Raw genomic sequence first — 19,988 nt, forward strand, 5'->3', positions numbered from 1 at the left:
CTTTCTGTCATCAGAGATCTTCTATTTACAGGGCCCGGCACAGCATGTTACACAGCAGAGGCTCCAAATGCCACCCCGACCGCCTCACCGCAAGGCTGCCGGCGGCATCTCTCCGGGAGCCGGCCGCTCCCCCGGATCCGTCCGAGCTCGGCCCGCCTTGGCAGCTCCTCCTCAGCTCCCCCTCTCCCCTCGCAGAAGGCCTTGCCGCCGCTTCTCCCCGACAGCGACCGCCACGTCCCGGATCCCCCCCCGCGGCCTCCCGCCTCACAGGCCTCAGGGGCGCCCGCCCTGCTCCGGCCCGGCCGCTCTCCTCCGAGCTGCGGCGCCGCGGCGGTGGTGGTGTGGAGTAGGGAGGGGCGGGAGCGCCGGGCCCGGCAACCGCACCGCGCTGGGGGCCGGCGACTCCTCACCCGCCGCCGCCACGTCGGGCTGCCCGCCTCTGGCAACATGGCCGCCGCCCGGCGCCGTCGTCACGTGTCCCCTACTTCCCCCGTCACGTGACGCAGGGACCGGAAGCGGCGCGGCCCGGCCTCCCCCCTGCCCCGGTGCCGTGGCCGGGCCGCCGCGGGGGCAGTGGCTGCCATGAGGTGGCTGCGGGAGGTCGGGCTGCGGCTGCGGCTGCGGCAGCGGGCGCGGGGTGCCGAGGTGCTGCGGGAGACCTGCCGGCAGTACCCGCTCTTCTGCTGCCTCCTCCTGGGGCTGGGCGCCGCCACCCTCCTCCTCAACCGGTAACCGGGAGGGCTGAGGCAGAGCGGGGGAGCCGGGCCCGGTGTAGCACTGGTACCTTGTCAGGCGGTAATATTTCCTTCCTGTTTGTTTATAAGGTATCTTCACGTTTTAATGATCTTCTGGTCGTTTGTGGCTGGTGTCGTCACCTTCTACTGCTCGTTGGGGCCGGATTCCCTCTTGCCCAATATTCTTTTTACAATAAAATATAAACCCAAGGTAAATATGTCTGTTAACGTTCTGGTGCTTTCTTTAAATTAGGAAGAATTTATATTGGGTAGCAATTTTTGTGTAATTGTAGGTGCTTTCAGAAATACTGCACATCAGTACAGCTCATCCACCAACTAATAGATGTTGGACTCGATGATCCCAAGGGTCTTTTCTAACCTAAATGATTCTATGTTTTGTAGCAAATATAAATGATTAAGACTTTGGATTCTTCGTACTGTGACTCTATAGTATGAGTCTGTACATTTCTACACAGTTCTATCAAATCTACATATGTATGTAAAGCCAGTTGTTGGGACTGATCGTGGATGTTAATTTCTGCTTCGCTCATTTTTCACTTTGGGTATTTGAGTAGCAAGTGGTTGAGAAATTACGTAGTTGTGCTCTCTTTTATTGAGGCTTTTTCTTTTCTAAAGATGCTCGCTCTTTGGCGAGCCGGTGCTGAGTCGTCTTTGCTGATTGTAGTCGAACTTCTTTAAGTGGTACTGCATTGCAAAGAAAAAAAGCATTCCCAAGGGAAATTGCTGTTTTCTAACTTAAAGTGGTTTAATGTAGAATTTCATATGACTAAAAATGTTATAGTTGCAGTAGTTCAAGGCTATAAGTAAGGCAAGTTCTGTAGAGAAACCAGCTGTTTTCTGTTACTGGACCAACTGATGTACGGGGAGATGACTGGAGATGTGAAAGGATATTTATCCCCTTGAACTTTGTTTTAGTGGAAGCAATTTTTCTGTTTGGTTCAGTTGTTTCTCATACCATGCTTTGTTTTCTTGGTTTTCCTGATTCTCCCTGTTCCTGGGAGAACAACTTTTGTCTTAATGCTGTTCAGTTCTCTGTAATTGTATACTCGAAAAGAAAATTCACGAATGTGTCATTATATTAAGAGAGTCGTCATTTTGAAGAATGTAAACTTGTCCAAATATCTTCTCTTAGCAATTAGAGTTGCCGGAGCTATTTCCCCACGGTCACAGTTGTGCTGTATGTGGCAAGGTCAAATGCAAGAGACACAGGTAAATTAAATACATGTCACCGGTAAGCTTAGTATTTCTCACATTTTGCACATATCATTAGGAAACTTTCGGTTAAATATTGTTACGTCAACTTTTCCATGCTCTCCTACAGACCTACTTTGCTTCTGGAAAACTATCAGCCATGGCTGGATCTGAAAGTGCCTTCCAAGGTTGATGCATCACTGTCAGAGGTAATTGCTGCTTCATTTCTTTAGTACCCTGAAATTCAGCGAGTTTTTGTTACATATCTCTTAGACTTATTACTTCTGGTTCAGTAGATAGTTAAGATGTGCTTCACATGTATGTTAACTTGTTCCTGTAAAACTCAAATCAAAAGAAATATATGCCTGCCGGGAGCAGAGAGGTGAGATGGCCTACGTGTTAACACAGATGTGACTGTTCCTGTAGTATCGTGCCTAGAACATAGAAGAAACATGTATGTAAATTGGGTAGCATATAGGTAAGAACAGTTATAATTTAACATGTCCGATTCTTGAAAAGTTAAGGATTTCGGCCTGCTTAGTTTGTTGAAGTGATGGTTAAGAGATGGTTTGCTCCAGCTGCGAGATTTCTGTAATGGAGATGATAATGTGATGGTAGCTATTTAAAATCATCAGACAAAGCGCTAAGGTTTGAAGAAGCCAAAACAATTTATTGTCATTTAGACAATTATTCTATCACCCGATGACCCCTCCGCACCCAGGAAGGGGAATCGGGTTAAAAAAACAAGGAAACCCGGGGGCTGAGATTTAAACAGATTTAATCGAATAATACCACGTGATTAACGTTAATAATACTAAAGAACCAAAACTGATCCTGATACCAATATAAAATATACGAGGATTATACTTAGCCAGTGCTATCAGCAGGAAGCTGTGCACTCCCAGCAGTGGACAGCAAATGTGGGACACTGGGAGTGCTACGGCTCCGGGAGGAAGGGAAGGGCTCAGGGGTCCGGCACCGGGGCAAGAAGTTCTCAGGTTCGCAGCCGTAAAGGAAGAGGGAGAACTCCTCAACAAACTTTCTAATTTATATTGAATGTGACGTTCATAGTATGAAATAATCCTGTTGGCCAGCCCGGGTCGCACTCCTTCTCATCCCTGCACCTGACAAGGCTCAAAAGCACTGAGACCTTGAAAGCCATAGCTGGCTATAAAGTAAATATTTTCACAAATTCAGACACTAGAGCCTTCTAAAAGTGCGGTTTTCCCAAGCATTAGAAGAGACCTTAACTGAAAAGTAAAATTACTGAAAGAGAAACTGTGTCGCTCAAACCAAGACACAAAGCCGTAATAAAATCTATATAAAAAAATAAATTAGTGGATTACTCAAAGAAGAATAGCATAAATACCTGGTTTTTTTGATGAGACTGTAAATCAGGAATTTTGCTTTGTTTTTTTCCTCTTTAAAAAGAGCTATCCAAAGAGCAATTTTTCTTTGGGTTTGTGGTTTTTTTCCTTGATTGGTAATTGATGAAATATATTTGCAGCTAAATAGATAATATTTTGTCCTTTTTTAAAGCTAGGAAAATATGCAAGCACATAGGCAGCTTAATCTCCATTTATTTAGAATTCCAGCTTTGGAGTTCTATGGTAGGAGGATGAACAACTGGCGTATCAGAAATGAGAATATTCTTGTATGTCAGCTCTTGCAATTAACAATATGGTGTATGAAGACAAAACTGTGTGCATTTGTGTTATAAGCTTAACACTTTAATTCAGCTGTGCGTTATGGTGTTCTGGGCATGGCCCACAGCAACAGTAGAAAAAGAATGAAAACTTTAAGGGAAGGGAGGGATGGACAGTTGAGAAATGCTTTTAAAAAAAATACAGATAACAACCTGTTGACTTCCTTTGGTTTAATGGAGTGACTTCCTGTGCAATTTCAGAAGCAAACATTTATTGTTTTAAAATTACTTAATTAATTTTTTTTAAAGAAGTTTGGGCTCAAGTGTATTAAAATAACTATATTGCTGAGTATCATTTCAATAGGCTTATTTTTTTAAACCTCTCGTTTTCATAATAGTGTGTAAAATACATGTTTCTATGCATGTAATATTTTTAGAATTTTGGATAGTAAATAGCTGTGACGGTTTACCAAAGGATGTGGCAAATGCTGAAGAACTAGAAGTTTTCCTGTTTAGCTTATATGGGAATTTAATGATAAAATAATTCTTAGTGGCATGTTATTCATAAGAGATACGAGTAGACACCATAGTTATCTTCTAAGACTGACCTTTAAAATGTGTTGCTACACATCAGCATTTTGTATTTGCTTGCTGTTGCTGTAGTTCTGCTCTTACCAAAGTGGTGTGGGCTTTTCTTTGCTGTTTCTTTTTACTTCGGTGGCATGTCCCTGGCCCTGCTTTATTTAGCTTTTGTATATCTACGCCGTGTTTCTCATTTCTTTCTTTTCTTTGGGTGCTTAACAAGAGGGAAGTGCCAGACCTGAGCTGTGTGCCTTCCTGGGGCAGTGAGCCAGGGTAATCATCTTTGATGGACCCAAACAAGCAGTCTGTTTCAGCCACCATTTTCACCTGTGTAGGATACTACTTGAAATGAGAAATCTCATTGCATTGTTCCCCACTGCAACTCTTCTGTACAGGTTAAAAGGGTAGCAGGGGCTCTGCCCACACCGTATTCCTCTTCATCATCCGCTCTGGGGATGCGGCATGTAATGCGTGCCTGGAACTGGATTGCCTGCTTAGGGTTGGAAGGAGACACTGCTCTTATTTTCTTCTGTGGGTTAGTCATACATTAGAGGGAAGCTGATACGATGAAAACTGAATTAAGATTAATGAGATTCTAAAGGAGTGCTGCCTGCTTCTAAAAAGCAGATTCTTCAAATACTTGAAATAATCCTAGGATTTTTTAATTCTGGATTAGTTTTTCTAGTCCTTCTTTTGCGGGTTGAAGAATTCTGTCAGTGTTCTCATTTCCAAATGTTTCTAATTTGAATCAGTTGTATAGTCTTTAAGCTTGTGTTTTCAAGTGCTTACAGAATAATTTAATACACGCTCAAATGAGAAGAAATCCAAGTTTTTCTCACAAGTATGAATTTTTCTCTCTTGGATTCTGATCATGGTTTGTCTCGCTTTGCAAATTCTTAATCTTTTGCAGCCTTGTTTTGGTTATCTAGCTGCTGTACATGGTTTAGAATAATAAGAGAAACCTGTGCGTTGACTTTCCTCCTCCCTTCTTTTATGTTTATTATTATAGTTGAATTCTAAACTGCCTCAACCATGCATCTGTCAATACTTGATAGTTTAGACAGTATCCTGCGCAAAAATAACGTAGTGACCTACGTATAATTTTGTTTCCAGTTCCTAATCCATTGTGCTTTATGTTAGTTTCCCCATTATTTTCTTTCTTTTTGAGTTAGGATGTGATATTTGTTGGTCAGTTTTATGTTGTATATAATTTCAGGTGTTACAGATTGTATAATGGAGAATTTAATTCTATTATTCAGTTAATGAAAACTCAGCTCTTCCCCTACAGTCTCATTTTTGCTGTGTGAGGGATGATTGCAAGTCAGATCTGTGGGAAACTGCTCAGCTACTCTTGATCAGCGTCATGAAAGAAATGCCATAGTGGATCAAGGTGCTGTCTGTTGATCTCACAAATTTTTCTTTATTTCTTAAATTCTCAGGTTCTTGACTTGATTATGGGACCAGATTTTTTATTTTCCAAAAATAAGAAATGGACAAACGCACGACGAGAAATCAGTTACTGTCTGAATGTGCTCCTTGCCAGTCCCGAACTCCTGTAGAAGCACAGTGCCCTGCATCCTTTCTTATGGGGAATCCCTTGTTCTGCCCTCAGGAAGTGGTCTCGGCTATCTAGTTATACCATCTTTTAAGGCTTTTAAAATTGTCTTTGCGGTTTACTTATCAAATCTTTGCTCACTTCCAATCTAATTGGGCCTGGTAATTACGATCTGCTACTGAATCATTCATCACTTGGCTCTACAGTTCCTCCTCCTGACAACTAGTTCTGTTCTATGGCAGTCCACAGAGAGCTTCTCACAGCAGCACTAAACTGACTGGCTGGCAGCGTTGCAGTGCATGCTAGAAAAGAAATTCTCTTTGTTTTTTCTTCAGCTGCTGCTTATATTGCTACCTGCTGCATTTGGTTTTACACTTACAATCTCTTTCCAATTCAAATCTGCTTGCAAGTAGTAGAACCAGTCATTTTGCAAAATGCTTGAAAAATAGGTAGGCTTTAAGTGAAATGACTCATCATTTGTATTCAAAACTGGAGAATAATACTTTACAGAAAAGGAAACTTCTTATCATTAGCTGTCATTCTTTGAGATGTCCTATCTACTTTTGGCATGTGTGTGTAGTGGGAGCAATTGAGCTTGAATAATATTATTGGTCTTGCTAGAATGGAAGTGGGTACACATGTCTTGCTTTCTCAGTGCTTTACGAAAGTGCAGTGGATGATGTGACAGGTGTTTTTTTTTTTCTGACTTGCGGAATCACATCGATACAGTCTCAGGACTCATAGCGTTCATAGGAAGACTGCATGGACTGTATGCCTTGAATTCCAGTTACTGGCAGTCAGTTGCCTATTCCTTGAGTGCTTCTATTTTCCATTATGGATGATTTCACACTGTAGTGCTCTCTTAGCTTCGGTACAGCACCTTGGTGCAATGGAGCATCATCCATAATTGCCTCTGCCATGCCATGTGTTTAGTGAATGCGCAAATGGGGACTGCCTTCTGTGTGTCCAGGATCAAGGCATATTTTATTAAGGCCTTATAGAGAACTTGAGTTCTAGTAGGACATGTCTTGACCTCCAATATTGGGACCAGCAATAGGGACTTCAAGTGTATTTTGAGTGAGTTGTCTGTGTCTGTGCATACTGCCTCTGTGTCTTTGGCTAGTGGGATTATCTGCACGGCATTGTCCTGTGGAATCATTACCGTAAAGCGTCCCCTTATAGTGTGGCTGTGGAAGCAGGAGATAACAAGGGAAATGCTAGCAAGTCTGTGAAATAGTTCGGGTGGAAGTCAGTTACTAGAAACATGGGTTGAATATCAAGCCTTATCCAGTGTGGGATGGGTCATCATGTCTTGCGTCTTTCCTTCTTTCCTTGCTGATTTAATAACCGCAGGAAGGAAGATGATTCTCAGAACCACATGTGTTTGGCTTAGCTGGCAGTAGGAATGAGATCTCTCACTGTTGGAAACAATTCTTCTATTGGCTTTAGAAGCCTCTGGACTGTAGATGAAGGCTGCTACCAGGTTATGTTAGCAGCTGATGAACTGAAATTGCGATGCCATGTGCCTGACGGACCGGCTGTCAGTTCTAAAGTAGTAGTCATAGATAAAGAAAGCTCTTTCAAGAGGAGTGCATTGTACTCTCTCTGAGTATGCTGTCTTGTGCGTGAAGGCTGTCCAAATGCATTTTCCTCTCCAAGAGGACGATGGTCTGCTGTCCTTGTTCTTGATGTGGAGGTGCATAGCAAAAGTGGAGGGAGACAGAAAAGGGATCCTTTAACAGGTAGACGCAGAGATGGATTTTTCTGCATGGCTTTGCTTCTGAAAGGCAGTTTTTTGACAGATTCTGCAGTTTGAGCCCCGAAAGAGGTTTATTTTGTTAGAAACTCTGCATGAACAAAAATAATGTTGCAATACCTGTGAGACTGAGATTTCTGTGGAGTAAATTGGTGGTTTATATACTGGCAGTGCTATGGAAGGCATGAGGGAAATTGTGTTCAGTAGTCTGATCTGTCGCTGTGTTTGCTGACTGGAGCTGGATATGATCTTCCTGTTGTCTGAAGATTAACTTCCAAAGAAGATTCTCTGGGATTTCTTGATCTCTTCTGGCTTGGGAAGTAAAGCATCTGTTGTCACCTCCCCCCACCCTTCCACCCTACTTTTAATGGAAATATGATTGGGGAAGGAGGAGGCGCCACTTATCTTACCTATCTGTCATCAACACATGATCATATTACAGTTTCAAGGTCTGTTACTGCTATAGCACATATGGGTAGGAGAAAAGACATTGATAGCTTTGTGTGGTCCACAACACTCATCTAAAGTTATCTCAAACTGGAAAACATCCCTTCAGAGAGAGGGTGAAGGAAAAAAATTAATCCTTCATGCTTAAAAACAAAGGGAGGAAAATCACTGAAATGGAACAGCTGCAAAAGCGAGAATATCTTATAAAATTCGAGTAGGTGATATTTTTAGTAGTGAAGACAAAAAAAAGAGTATTCATCAACTGCTCAAGTCTGAAGAATTGAGAGGAATTAAAAAGGCTGTGGTGTGCATTTTACTGAGGGTGCTTTTATAATAATGAGTGGAGCAGAGGCATGTAGCGCCCTAAAGATAGTATAAATTTAGCAAGTCTTGAATTCTTGTAGTGCACACAGTGTGAATGAGTGCAGCAGCAAATCTTGTAAGAAGAGTAATACTTATTTTCATAAATGACACTTGCATATCAGCTGTTACGTTCAGCTTTCCTTTCAAACAGATTTTACATTTTTCTTTGAGCACAGTGACTTCTTTTGTAAAACCTTTCCTTCTGTAGAATATGGCACAGCAGCCTCACGTAGCAGCACACGTATTCGCTCTTATTACCCTGATGGTTACTGATGCTGCCAAGCACAAACTGATCTCTAAAGCAGTGATTCCAACTGAGGTATCGGCTGCAACAGGAGAAGGTAGTGTGGAGTATATCTTGGGGTTATAGTGAAGGAGGAGAAATCTCAAGAAAATGTCATCCTTCATAGAATCACAGAATGGTTAGAGTTGGAAGGGAACTTAAAGATCATGTAGTTCCAACCCCCTGCCATGGGCAGGGACACCTCCCACTAGACCAGGCTGCTCAAAGCCCCATCCAGCCTGGCCTTGAACACCTAGAGGAATGGGCAAAGGTGGCCTCTCTGGGCAGCCTGTTCAGTGTCTCACCACCCTCAGAGTAAAGAATTTCTTCCTCATATGTAATAGAAATCTACCCTCTTTCAGTTGAAAACCTATTGCTCCACTCCCTGATGGAGAGTCCCTCCCCATCTCTCCTGCCCCCTTCAGGTACTGGAAGGCTGCTGTAAGATCTCTCAGAGCCTTCTCTTCTCCAGGCTGAACAACCCCAACTCTCTCAGCCTGTCCTCACAGGAGAGGCGCTCCAGCCCTCTGATCATCTTTGTGGCCTTCCTCTGGACCTGCTCCAACAGGTCCATGTCCTTCTTATATTGTTCTTCCTTCTTGGCATTGTCTGGTGTTTTCCTTTCCCTTCAGAAGTTTTCTTTTTGCTAATCATGGTGCAAAGACTGTTAACAGTTATTTGAGACTTTTGTGTAGGTGTAAGGAGAGGTGCCAAAGCTGCAGTCTGGCTAGCAGTACACCTTGTGTGTATGGTGGTGGCAGCCCCTTGATTGAACAGGGACTGTCACCTTCCCTGCTGTGACGTTGAAAGCCAAGCTGAACTAGGGCGTGCCTGTGACATGCCAGCAACAGCACTGGTTCTTCCTGATTAACCCAGGTTTCCTGGCATGGCAAAGGCAACCATGGGCTTGGCCTGTGAGGAACAGGTTTGATGGAAAGGGTGGAGGAGATTCTCCTACAGAGATCCATGTAGGTGGGATATACAGGGGGTAGGAACAGGAGAGAGAAGGCCATGAGGATACATGTAGGACAAGGACTTTGAGAAGCACTCTGGTTTGGGCTTCAGGAGATGGCTGGACCATAAGGCAGGATTTGTTGAAAGCTGTAGTTCAGGATGTGGAGGAGGAGAGTGGCTTTCCTAGGAATTGCTTTTTAGGATTCTTCTTTTGCTGTCTTTGTGAGCGGTGAGCATACAGGATCAGCTGTCCCACTTGAAGGGTGGGGGAGAGTTGGAAAAGGTGGAGGTTTGGGTGAAAGGGGGTGGAGGTGTGTCGAAGTATGGGGTGGGTAGCTGTGCCTGTGGGAGACTCCATCAGGAAAGAACAAGGACTCATCTGAAAAATAGCGGAGGGCTGTTTGAGGTAAGATTACATTTTTCATAGCATTTGCCTACCAGAGTGGCCATGGCACTGTCCTTCATGTTGTCGATTGTACTAGTGGCAGCTGTTTCGCCTTGATATCTGATGAAATCATCACTTTGTTGCTGTTTGCCCAAAGTACTAGTTATTATGCAAAATGATTGATCTTACAGTAGGATCGCAACTTACACATTTGTACGTTAAAGTTTTATGATGTATGAATTATGTTCTATGAGTTTTGGAAGGTGCTTGTGTTTTTAACTCATCTAACAAGGATTTATAGTAAACTGTTTTATTGTGTAACATGGTTGTCTTTGTTCTGCACAGGTGCTTGAATTGGTGCTGGAAAACTTTATTTATCCATGGTACAGGTATGAGCTTTATCTAAAAGTTACTACTTAAGTGTTCATCAAACTGTTCAAGAAATAGTCACCTGAAAACAAACATTTCTGTTTCTTTAGTAAAAGTTAAAGCATACTTTTAACTGCTATATTTTCATCATTTTATTGCCTCTTGCTGGAGTAGAGTAGATCTTTTAATAATTTAGGCACAATAGAGGTGGTTCTGAAATTTGTGTTTCATCCTAAAACCCCTTTCAGATTATTCACTTTTATATGTTAACTTTCTAATAACTCTTACTTGGAAGTACATATGGCTTGATTAAAACCTGCGTAAAAACTCAAAGACCTCCGGAAATGTATTTCCAAATTAGAAGCATACTGATCTTTCATATTGCTTTAAAAAAAAAAATAATGACTTTAAATTTTTTTAAAACAAAAATTCCACTTTTAATTAATATAGAAAAAGTGTTTTGAATACATTTTGTGGCCACCTTCTTCCAGAGCATCTGGTGATTTGTTGAGTTTTAAGGTTGTGAGTGGTTATGCTGAGCTGAATAGAGTAGTACTGTGTAAATAACTTTAAAATACTGTACAAACAAAAGACTTAATTCTTTTTTTTCTTGTACCTTTATATATTAATTAGTGCTTCAGAGTAATTTTTAAGAAGATATTAAAAATATTTTTAATTGATCATGCTGGCATTAATGTGTTAAAACAACATTTTGCCTTAATTCTGAATTTGACTTCTTCGTTGGATGGAAAGGTTTGGTTTTGTGCTATAAGAAACTTACACCTTTTTTTCTCTTACGCTGTGCTGGGTTTTTTCTGTCTCTCTGGGATCTAAAACTTTCTGGTCATACTTCTCTGCCTGATTGGTTTTTAGTTGTGGCTGATACCCGCATGTATCCCACCTATCTTTGTGTGATGAAGACACTGAAGTATAAAACTTAACTGCTTATGCTGACAGCAGAGGGAGCTTTAGCACCATGCATTGTGAATGACCAAGTTGGAAAGCTCAAGGTTTTTAACTTTCAAATATGGAAAACTACAGCATGCTCCGTTGAGCTGTTTGATAAAGTAGCAAATGCTGGGGAACTGTCTTCTGTATTTCTTAATTTGAAATTAGGTAGGTTTTTTTGGCTGGTGGAAGGTGTCTTCAGTGTCTGTGTTTTGGACTAGCAAGGAAACTTGGATTCCACATATTACTTACATCTCTGACACCCAAGACAGTGGAAGTCTGGAATGCATTGTATGGCAGGCGTAGTAATATGCATAGTTAGAACTATAGTGTGAAATATACTTGGTGTGGAGCCAGCCAGGCTATGTTCTGCTACATCGTGCCCTCTGGTGAGCTGTTCCGGCACAGTTTTTAGTTTTACATGGCTGCACCTCTAAATTTTGAACCAGCTCCATAAATTCACACCATGCTGAGCAGACCTAATAAGCTTTCCATGAACCTGAAGTACAGGGAGTTCAGTGAGCTGTGATGTAGTGGTATCTAAGTAATTCTGCAGGAAACAGCTTGGTCCTGTAAGGCTTACTGGCTTCAGCTTTAACAGTAGTAATGTCAGATTTAGTCTCATTCCCTCTAGACGTTCAGGTGTTTATGTGCTTTCTTGTATTTCCAGCAACAGTGATGGAGGAAGGCCTGAGCTGGGTGTCTGTGTGCAGCTGTCTGAGGTGTCTCTCGTAGAGCGTGTTAATTCTGACTTTTCCTACTTAGATGTACATACACTGTTTGTATAGCTCAACTCACCTGGGAGAAAGTACTCTTGCATTCGTGAAATGTTTTTTTCCTGAGCTAAAAAACCTCACTGACTCTGGATAATTCTTTGCAGAGCCAAATCGTAAGCCTTTGCATCCAGACTGTCCTTTTTTAGCAGTGTGGGTAATCACCAGCAGGCAATTCAGACTTGCCAGACTCTGTTGGTAAAACACTTCGCTGCTTTCCATTGCAGAAAAGTCTGGGCATGATTTCTTATGCTAGCTGCCCTTTTCCCCCACTCTCCCAAGTGAATGGAAGTTGTGCAGAAGCTATCTATCTTTTTTTTTCTTTTCTTTTTTTCTTCTTTTTTTTTTATTATTTTATTTTATTTTTTGTGCCCTGCCAGCTGATGCTGGCTTGCAGCACCTTGCATACTCTGGGCATTAGAGAAGTAACATGACGTGTCTCACTCATAAGCCTGAAGTAACACTTGCCAGAAGTGTATGTTGCAAAATAAAATCATAGATTCATTAGTCAGGAAATAAAGTGCTATGGGCAGGGAAAAGCTGTGTTTAATGTTTGTTTCATTAAAAAACTGCATAAGAATTTGTAATATTTTATTAGCAGGTTTAAAATTTAGAGGCAAAAATCCCTAAAACTGAATCAGTTTAAGGGAATGAAGACTAGAACTTAGAATCCAGTGAACTCTACTGAAATTGGTAGTTATAGCTATGTTAAATTTTTGTTAGATATCTTTCAAAGTATTTATACTGGTTGTATTTAAATATTTGCGTGCTAAGAATTTTTTCATCTATATGAGAAGAATGGTGCATAGTTGCAAGTAATCCAAGTTCGCAGAGCTACAAACACCGGTCTGAGTCTATTGCTTATACTGTATGCTGTATAATAAAACTATATAATATCTTGCTTGTACCAACCTAATTTTAAATAGGAGAGTTTAAAGTTTGAATGAGTCACTCTATGCTTACTGAATTTTTTTGGTCATTAATGCTACTGTAACTCTAGTTCTCTCAGGTTAGATTAGAATCCAGTAATTACCACGTTTTTGTAATACATTATGATGAAAACATTTTTCTTTGATAGTGACTAAAACCAGTTGTTTTCACATATGGAGCTGCTTGTATTTTAAATGTAAGTAACGCAAGAAAAAATCAGGATTTTTATTGAGTTACAAACCATAGCTTTACAGATTTATCAGCTTGCGACTTATTTTCTTCATCTTTTTGATAGAGTTGGCCAAATTTCGTAAGAATAATTGACACACAGGGGAAAAAAAAAATCAGTATTTGTATATGGTTTTCATTTATCAGTAGATCCCATCAGACTTTGCATGCAATAGCACTTGGGTGTATCTCTCTTTGAGACATTGGACTCAGTAACTGTTTACAATTAACAAAATGAGCCTTTTTCTTTTAGCAGATCTCTCTGTTACACTGACAGTTGTGTTTTTAAGTTTTTCCTCAAATTCTGGGAAAATGCAGCCAACTTGTAAAATGTTTCCAAGCGAGTCATTTGGACCTTCCCCTGTGTCACTAGAGATTTGAGATTTTACAGGTTCTTGATGTTTGTTTGTTTGGTTTTTCTTTTTTGGTGTCAGTCTTCAGTCTGCTGGTGATTAAAAGAATGTCTCTGCAAACCTGTGGCGCGTTGTGAAAGTACGTGGCATAAAGTCATGTCCAAGTAGAATTAGCCAAGATACTGGTTATCCAAGTGTCAATAGAATAACAACTTCTTGGTCCAAATTACTTCATGTATCTTGTTGTCTGTCAAATACTAGTAATACAGTCATACAATTTATTTGCTAATCCCTTGGCTTCCTTGGACAGTGTGGGTATTTGCTAACCGTGTTGCTTCCAAAATGTCAGCTGCTGATCTTAAAACAAACCAAACCTTCCCCTACAGTATCCTTATCTGCGTATGATTAGCTGTTGGAGGATGGTTGTATTCCTTATGCCAGGCTGCTTTCTTTGAGGTGCTTTTTCATGCAATTCGTTGCATACTTTGACCATCAGGTCACCAGTATCTGTACCTACCAGTTCATCTTCAATGTGCGTTTGAATGCTGTATAACCCAGGCTTAACATGGCTCTAAAAAATCAGACACTGAATAATGTAAAATGATGGTATAGGATACAATTTTATTTTTCAAATGTACCGTTGTTGCTTGTACTGATTTTTTTTTTTAAATGCAAATAATGATTGCATTTACTATATACGCAAAGTCATTTATTACCCAAAACTGTGATAGCTTTTACATATGGTCATTGGCTAAAGCAGGATGTAACTTTCTTTGCTGTGTCATTACTCAGCTATTATAATGCAGTTTTACTAATACCTTTAGTCATACTGTAATGTCCACATATATTTAAATGCTGGTAGATTTTTATTTTTTCTGTTGCATTTTGTGAAATGCTTTTATCGTGGTCTCCTTTTATACTCAGTTTAGTTGAAGTTTCTGTGTTGAAGACTTGGTGTATTTCCCATTTTCATTCAGTTTCCCAAAAAAGACATGGAGTTAGGTATTTTTCTTCATGAATTAACTTCAAGTATTTTTATCATGATTTTTCACCGAACATGCTTTATTGCAGCAGATGGATACTGGCAAGCCAGATAAAAAGTTTAGATGATATTTTGACGTAGTGATTTGGGAATCTGTTTAAATTCTTTCTTTCTTTCCAAGCAGAAACCACGTTAAATAATTTCAGTTCTGTTCCATGTGGCTATAGGTTGAGGTTCTTGTTTTGTTTTCTTTGTAATTGATGGTTTCACCTTTCGTGTTACTTCAAAAGTAGATCAACTTTTCAAAAAATAAGTTCTGTCATTTGTCAGTTTCCTGTGCTACACTTACCTTCTAGGAAATGTCAATCTCTGTTTAGACCTGGAATAGGCCCAATTTTATATTTAAAGAGAATATTATTGTATTAAATGGCATCGAAGTATTAGAAGTTGTTGAAAAAATACCAATGGAAGTTTTCTGTTGGAAGAAGCTGAGCTGAAGTACAAGGGATGTACCTATTTCATTAAAAGCTACATGAGAAACTACAGGTTTTGTAATAAAATCTAAACAAAAGAGGTTAACAAAGCCAGATTTGTACTAAAACAGAAGAAAATGATTTGAAATCTTGGAGTCTAGAAGGTCTTGCAGTATGCAATACGAACATCCAATTTTGATGAGTTCAACTGGGCTATGCCCTTGCTCTTATTTCAAAGGCTTTGCTGATATTAATTCAGTTTCACTTCATCATGCTGAACTAGGAAACATTCACATATGGGGAAACTAAGTTAGACTTTACTCAATCAAAATCACGCAGACAGTATATTAGAGCAGGACTTGGAATATAATTCCAATTTACTGACATATTTCTTAAGCCATTGTTGTGTACAAACATAGTGGGAATGCTGTGCATTTTACTCAAATAGAAGACTGCTTACTCTCTGCTCACGCTTGGTAGCTTTCATTTCAATTAATACCAGTTGCAGTGTCGCTGTTGAATGTTCTTATGCCAGCTTTTAGTAGTGCCAAATGTAATATGGTTGGATTAATATAAATGTACTTTATTCTTTTTTCTTACATGACATGCTTTACAACACTGCAGAAACATTACTGATGATGAATCCTCAGTGGATGAACTGAGAGGCACGCTGCGGTTTTTTGCATCTGTGTTAGTTCGGAGAATTCACAAGGTAATGTGACTTAAAGGTGTTAACGTTGCTTTTTCATCAGAAATAACTGATATCCATCTGTAGCGAGTTCTTTTTAAAAAGGCACTTCCAAAGTCAGTCTTAAAGAGAGTGTAGGCAGTTTCCATCTAAGTTTCTTGTCTGCACTATCTGTTCCCTCCTTAATGGAGATTATCTCATTCCTGGTTATAAACCTTTTTTGCAGATTGATCATTGGAACAGTTCAGCGTCAGGTTGGACATGGCTTTGAGCAACTTGATCTAGTGAAAGATGTCCCTGCCCATGGCAGGTGGTTGGACTAGATAGATGGTCTTTGAAGGTCCCTTGCAACCCAAACTGTTCTATGATTCTTGCAAATGGATATATTTTTTTACACCAGTGCAAGTCATTATTAAAACGTTGGGATGATCTTTTATCTGTTTTTTAGTGACTTAATCCAAGCGGAAGCAATTTTGAGAAATATTGAAAAAGAACTATTAGAAAATAGCTGGAGTCTTCAGAACAGCAACTGGAGTGCTGAGGCAGGAAAGACATGGACCTGTTGGAGGAGGCCCAGAGGAGGGCCACAAAAATGATCAGAGAGCTGGAGATCCTCTGCTATGAGGACAGGCTGAGAGAGTTGGGGTTGTTCAGCTTGGAGAAGAGAGGGCTTCAGGGAGACCTTATTGCAGCCTTTTGGTATTTAAAGAGGGCCTACAGGAAAGATGTGGACAAACAGTTCAGTAGGGCCTGTTGCGACGGGACAAGGGGTAATGATTTTACACTAAAAGAGGGAAGATTTAGGCTTGATAGAAGGAAGAAATTTTTTACAATGAGGGTGGTGAAACACTGGAACAGGTTGCCCAGAGATGTGGTAGATGCCCCATCCCTGGAAATGTTCAAAGTCTGGTTGGATGAGGCTCTGAGCAATCTGATCTAGTTCAAGATGTCCCTACTCATTGCAGGGGGTTTGGACTAGATGATCTTTAAAGGTCCCTTCCAACCCAAAATATTCTATGATTTTATAAAATGGTTAGCAGTGTACTTGTCTCATAGCTTCTGCTTGCTTGACTTCTTTAAATGTAGACAAGGTCCTTACGTTGTCTAGAAAGAATAGACTGTCATTAAGTTAGTATCTTACTATAAGAATTAAACCGGGTATCGTTCTTATATTAAAGTAGTTCTTAAGAAACATTCTGAAGACTAAATATTCAAATTTTTTATTCTCTGTGTTTAATATATTAGCACATATACTCTGTTTTCTGGTAAAGTGCTTCAAGCCTGTTTTACAGGAGCTGCTTCTAAGTTTCTGGCTGTTTTAAGCAGGAAGAGTTGCTAACTCAGCTTCCAGATTTATTCAGTGCTGGCCCCTCTGTTGGAGCGACTACCATAAATGCGTGTCTTTTTCCCCCCTCCTTAGTAACAGCAACGTTTCCCGAGCTACAAGTTGTACATGTACTCTGTCACAACTGATTAACAGCCTGATTCTGTCCTTGTTATATATCAAATCCAGATGACTTTCTTGCTTACTCTAACTCAAGCATGCTGCTTTTTAAAGTGGACACGGGGGAAGATTGAGAAATGTCTGTGTAGCGCAGACATTACCTGGAGGTGTGAAAGGGGAGTAAATATTTTAAAGTAAAAATCTAGAGCAAGGTCTTAAAACTTCATTGGGCGTTGTAATGCATGCAGGTCTTAATTGCGTAAATCCATTGTTGATTCCAAAAAGGATGATGTCTCCTCTGTTGATTGTGTAATAAGGTACTAATTGTGTTATCTCAGGCTAGCTATAGCATCCTTAAATAGAATATTAATTTACCATATCTGCCTTTGACAGTAATGAGGTAAATGTAATATGTTTAGTTCTGTGTATCTGGTAGACAACATCTGCAACAAAAACTCAAGGCATATAGAAGTATTAAGCACTGTCAGGGGAACTACAAAATAAAAGCCATCACAGAAATGCATTTCTCTTTACAAATGTTTAGAGTTATTTGTATCCGTCCTACAGAACACTATCTGTGCGTGAAGTGGTACAGGTATCTCACACCGAAAAGATACTCAAAGTAACTTTACGTTTTGGAACAAAACTGAAACTTGGCATGCTCAGTCATGCATGCAAGCACGGTGTCTCATGCCATGCCACATTTTTCAGCTCATACTTTTTTTTTTTTTTTTGCCGAACAAGTGTTTCTGTGTGTGCACGTGCCCATGTACAGATTCAGACAGCCTGAACTAATAGCTGTGATGCATATACTACTAAAAATTTTATGCGTAGAAATCGGTTGATAGCCAAGTTGTAAACAAAATACCAACTTTTTGTCATTTTAGGAATCCTGGTTTAAAGCTGCAGTAGTTAGCTGAAAAGGGTTATGACAGTATGTTTTGTAGCCTTTCAGCTCTGGTACAGTGTCCTTTATAACCTCATTTAAGGAGAAATTCATCACTGATTGCAAAATAAAATAGTCGTATCTTTGCCAAACAGCTGTACTTTGATTTGAATTTATTATTAAATGCTTAAAAGCAGTAGTTCTAGCTAATAGAGATAAATTTGTTAAATTCAGGAACTACTATGTGTAAGAAAAAACAGACTGCTTTTTTCCTTTTTTTTTTAAGTTACATCTTTATACTTATTTGCCAAAGAATCTTTTACTTTTGAATTAACACTTAAAATTATGAATTGCTTCAGTGAAAATAATAGTTTTGTTATCTGCTTAAGGCTGTCTAGGTGGATTTTTTGAGGCGTAGGTGTCGAACAAAGTAACAAAGAAACATGAAACCCCTTTGTATGGTGTGGTGTAGATGGTCCTACATCTGGTTAAAATTTTTGTCAACAGTTGGTAGCATCTACTACGGTGTCGATAACAATTCGCTTGCTGTGCTCTTCGGCTTACCTCTGCAGGAATAAACACTGCCCCATCCTTATGGTCCACAGGAAACTCTGGATTTATTGAAATAACTGTTGAAATGCGAGTCCCAGGGTTTTTGAGGATGAGCAGAAGCTCCTACTTTCTTGCTTGTAAATAGGAGTTGGCCTTAATATATTTAGTTACCTTTAGGCAGTTCTAGTCAAGTACACCAGCTCGTCTAGGCTGGCCAGGCTGGGTCGTAGCTGTGCACCTCAAATATTACAGGGTAGTGTGCGGGAATGCATGCTGTTCTCCTTTTGCAAATGAATAAACCCCCAGCTTTTCTCTCAGCTCTGGTGGCCTTTGCAATTACACTGTGTCTTTTCCTGATTGGCAAGAAGCACTTTTCTGCTTCCGTTTCATTACTTAAGAAGGTCTTTATTTGACTTAGCGTTGAGGAGGGACAAACTCCGTTAGGAAAGAAACTTTTTCCGAAGTCTTAAATGTTGAACGTTTGCAACTATGTTTCTGCTTATTTAAGACGTCTTATGCTCTTGGTTAAGATAAAGGGCATGCAGAGCATAAATCAATTTCTAGATAAGTTTCTGCGGAAGCTACTGCAGCTGATAAAGAAGAATCCCGTGAAACTGTACAGGCTGGGGACTGACTGGCTGTGGAGAGAAGCTCTGCTGCAAAGGACCTGGCCCCGTAGTGGACAGTAAGCTGAATATGAGCCCGTGGTGTTTACTGTCAGCAAAGAAGGCCAGCAGCATCCTGGGCTGTATTAACAGGAGCAGAGCCAATCGATCAAAGAAAGTAATTATCTGCCTTTACTTGGTGCTCTTTAGATGGCATCTAGGGTACGGCATCCTATTTGGGGCTCTCCATTACAAAAGAGACAGCGATAGAGTAGAGCAAGTTCAACCACGGGGCCGCCCAGGTGGTTGGGACTGGAGCATGTGACCTGTGAGGCTGTGACTGCCTTCGTCTCAGGAAATGTTCAACGCTGGGGTGGATACAGCCCTGGGCACCCTAATCTGAGCCTGCTTTGAGCAGGAGGTTGGGGTAAGACATCCTGAGGTCCATTTGTGCCTGAATTGTTCTATAATTCTCCTTTCATTTTCGTAGCCATCAAGGAAAGTGTAAATGCAGGACTCCAATACAGTCTTCGATTAAATCATACGTGCTTTTTGTTCGGCTTATGCGCAGCATCATGCGATATCGTTGTTGTCACTAACAGTTGTCTTGACTCAGTAACTCAGATTCTCTTTTGGTTCTGCCACCACCTGAGCTGTGACATTTTTTCTGCATATACGTAGAGTCTTTTAGGTGCTTTTAGTCCTTGTGGACATGACTGATGAGGGTTAAGGTACTAGAAGCAGAGCACAATCAACTGGCTTTTGGTGGTGGTCAAATCTTCATGTAGAGCTGGGCTTCATATACTGTGACTTGGAAATCAAACTGTGTTACTATAATTAC

At 40.5% G+C, this 19,988-nt stretch overlaps 1 protein-coding gene across 2 annotated transcripts in view; it reads left to right on the forward strand.

The window, feature by feature from the left end:
• Positions 1–496: 496 nt before the first annotated feature.
• The window catches only part of SNX14 (sorting nexin 14), a 56,750-nt gene continuing 37,258 nt past the window's right edge, over positions 497–19,988 (forward strand). For both annotated transcript variants that reach the window (XM_074581213.1, XM_074581214.1), the window contains exons 1-6: positions 497–728; positions 825–945; positions 1,888–1,964; positions 2,077–2,155; positions 10,262–10,305; positions 15,597–15,684. In XM_074581213.1, coding sequence (XP_074437314.1) covers positions 583–728; positions 825–945; positions 1,888–1,964; positions 2,077–2,155; positions 10,262–10,305; positions 15,597–15,684 — 555 coding nt within the window. In that variant the 5' untranslated portion in view covers positions 497–582. The remainder of the gene's footprint in view (positions 729–824; positions 946–1,887; positions 1,965–2,076; positions 2,156–10,261; positions 10,306–15,596; positions 15,685–19,988) is intronic.

Source organism: Larus michahellis, chromosome 3, assembly GCF_964199755.1.
Source record: "Larus michahellis chromosome 3, bLarMic1.1, whole genome shotgun sequence".
In the NCBI taxonomy this organism is placed as follows: domain Eukaryota; kingdom Metazoa; phylum Chordata; class Aves; order Charadriiformes; family Laridae; genus Larus; species Larus michahellis.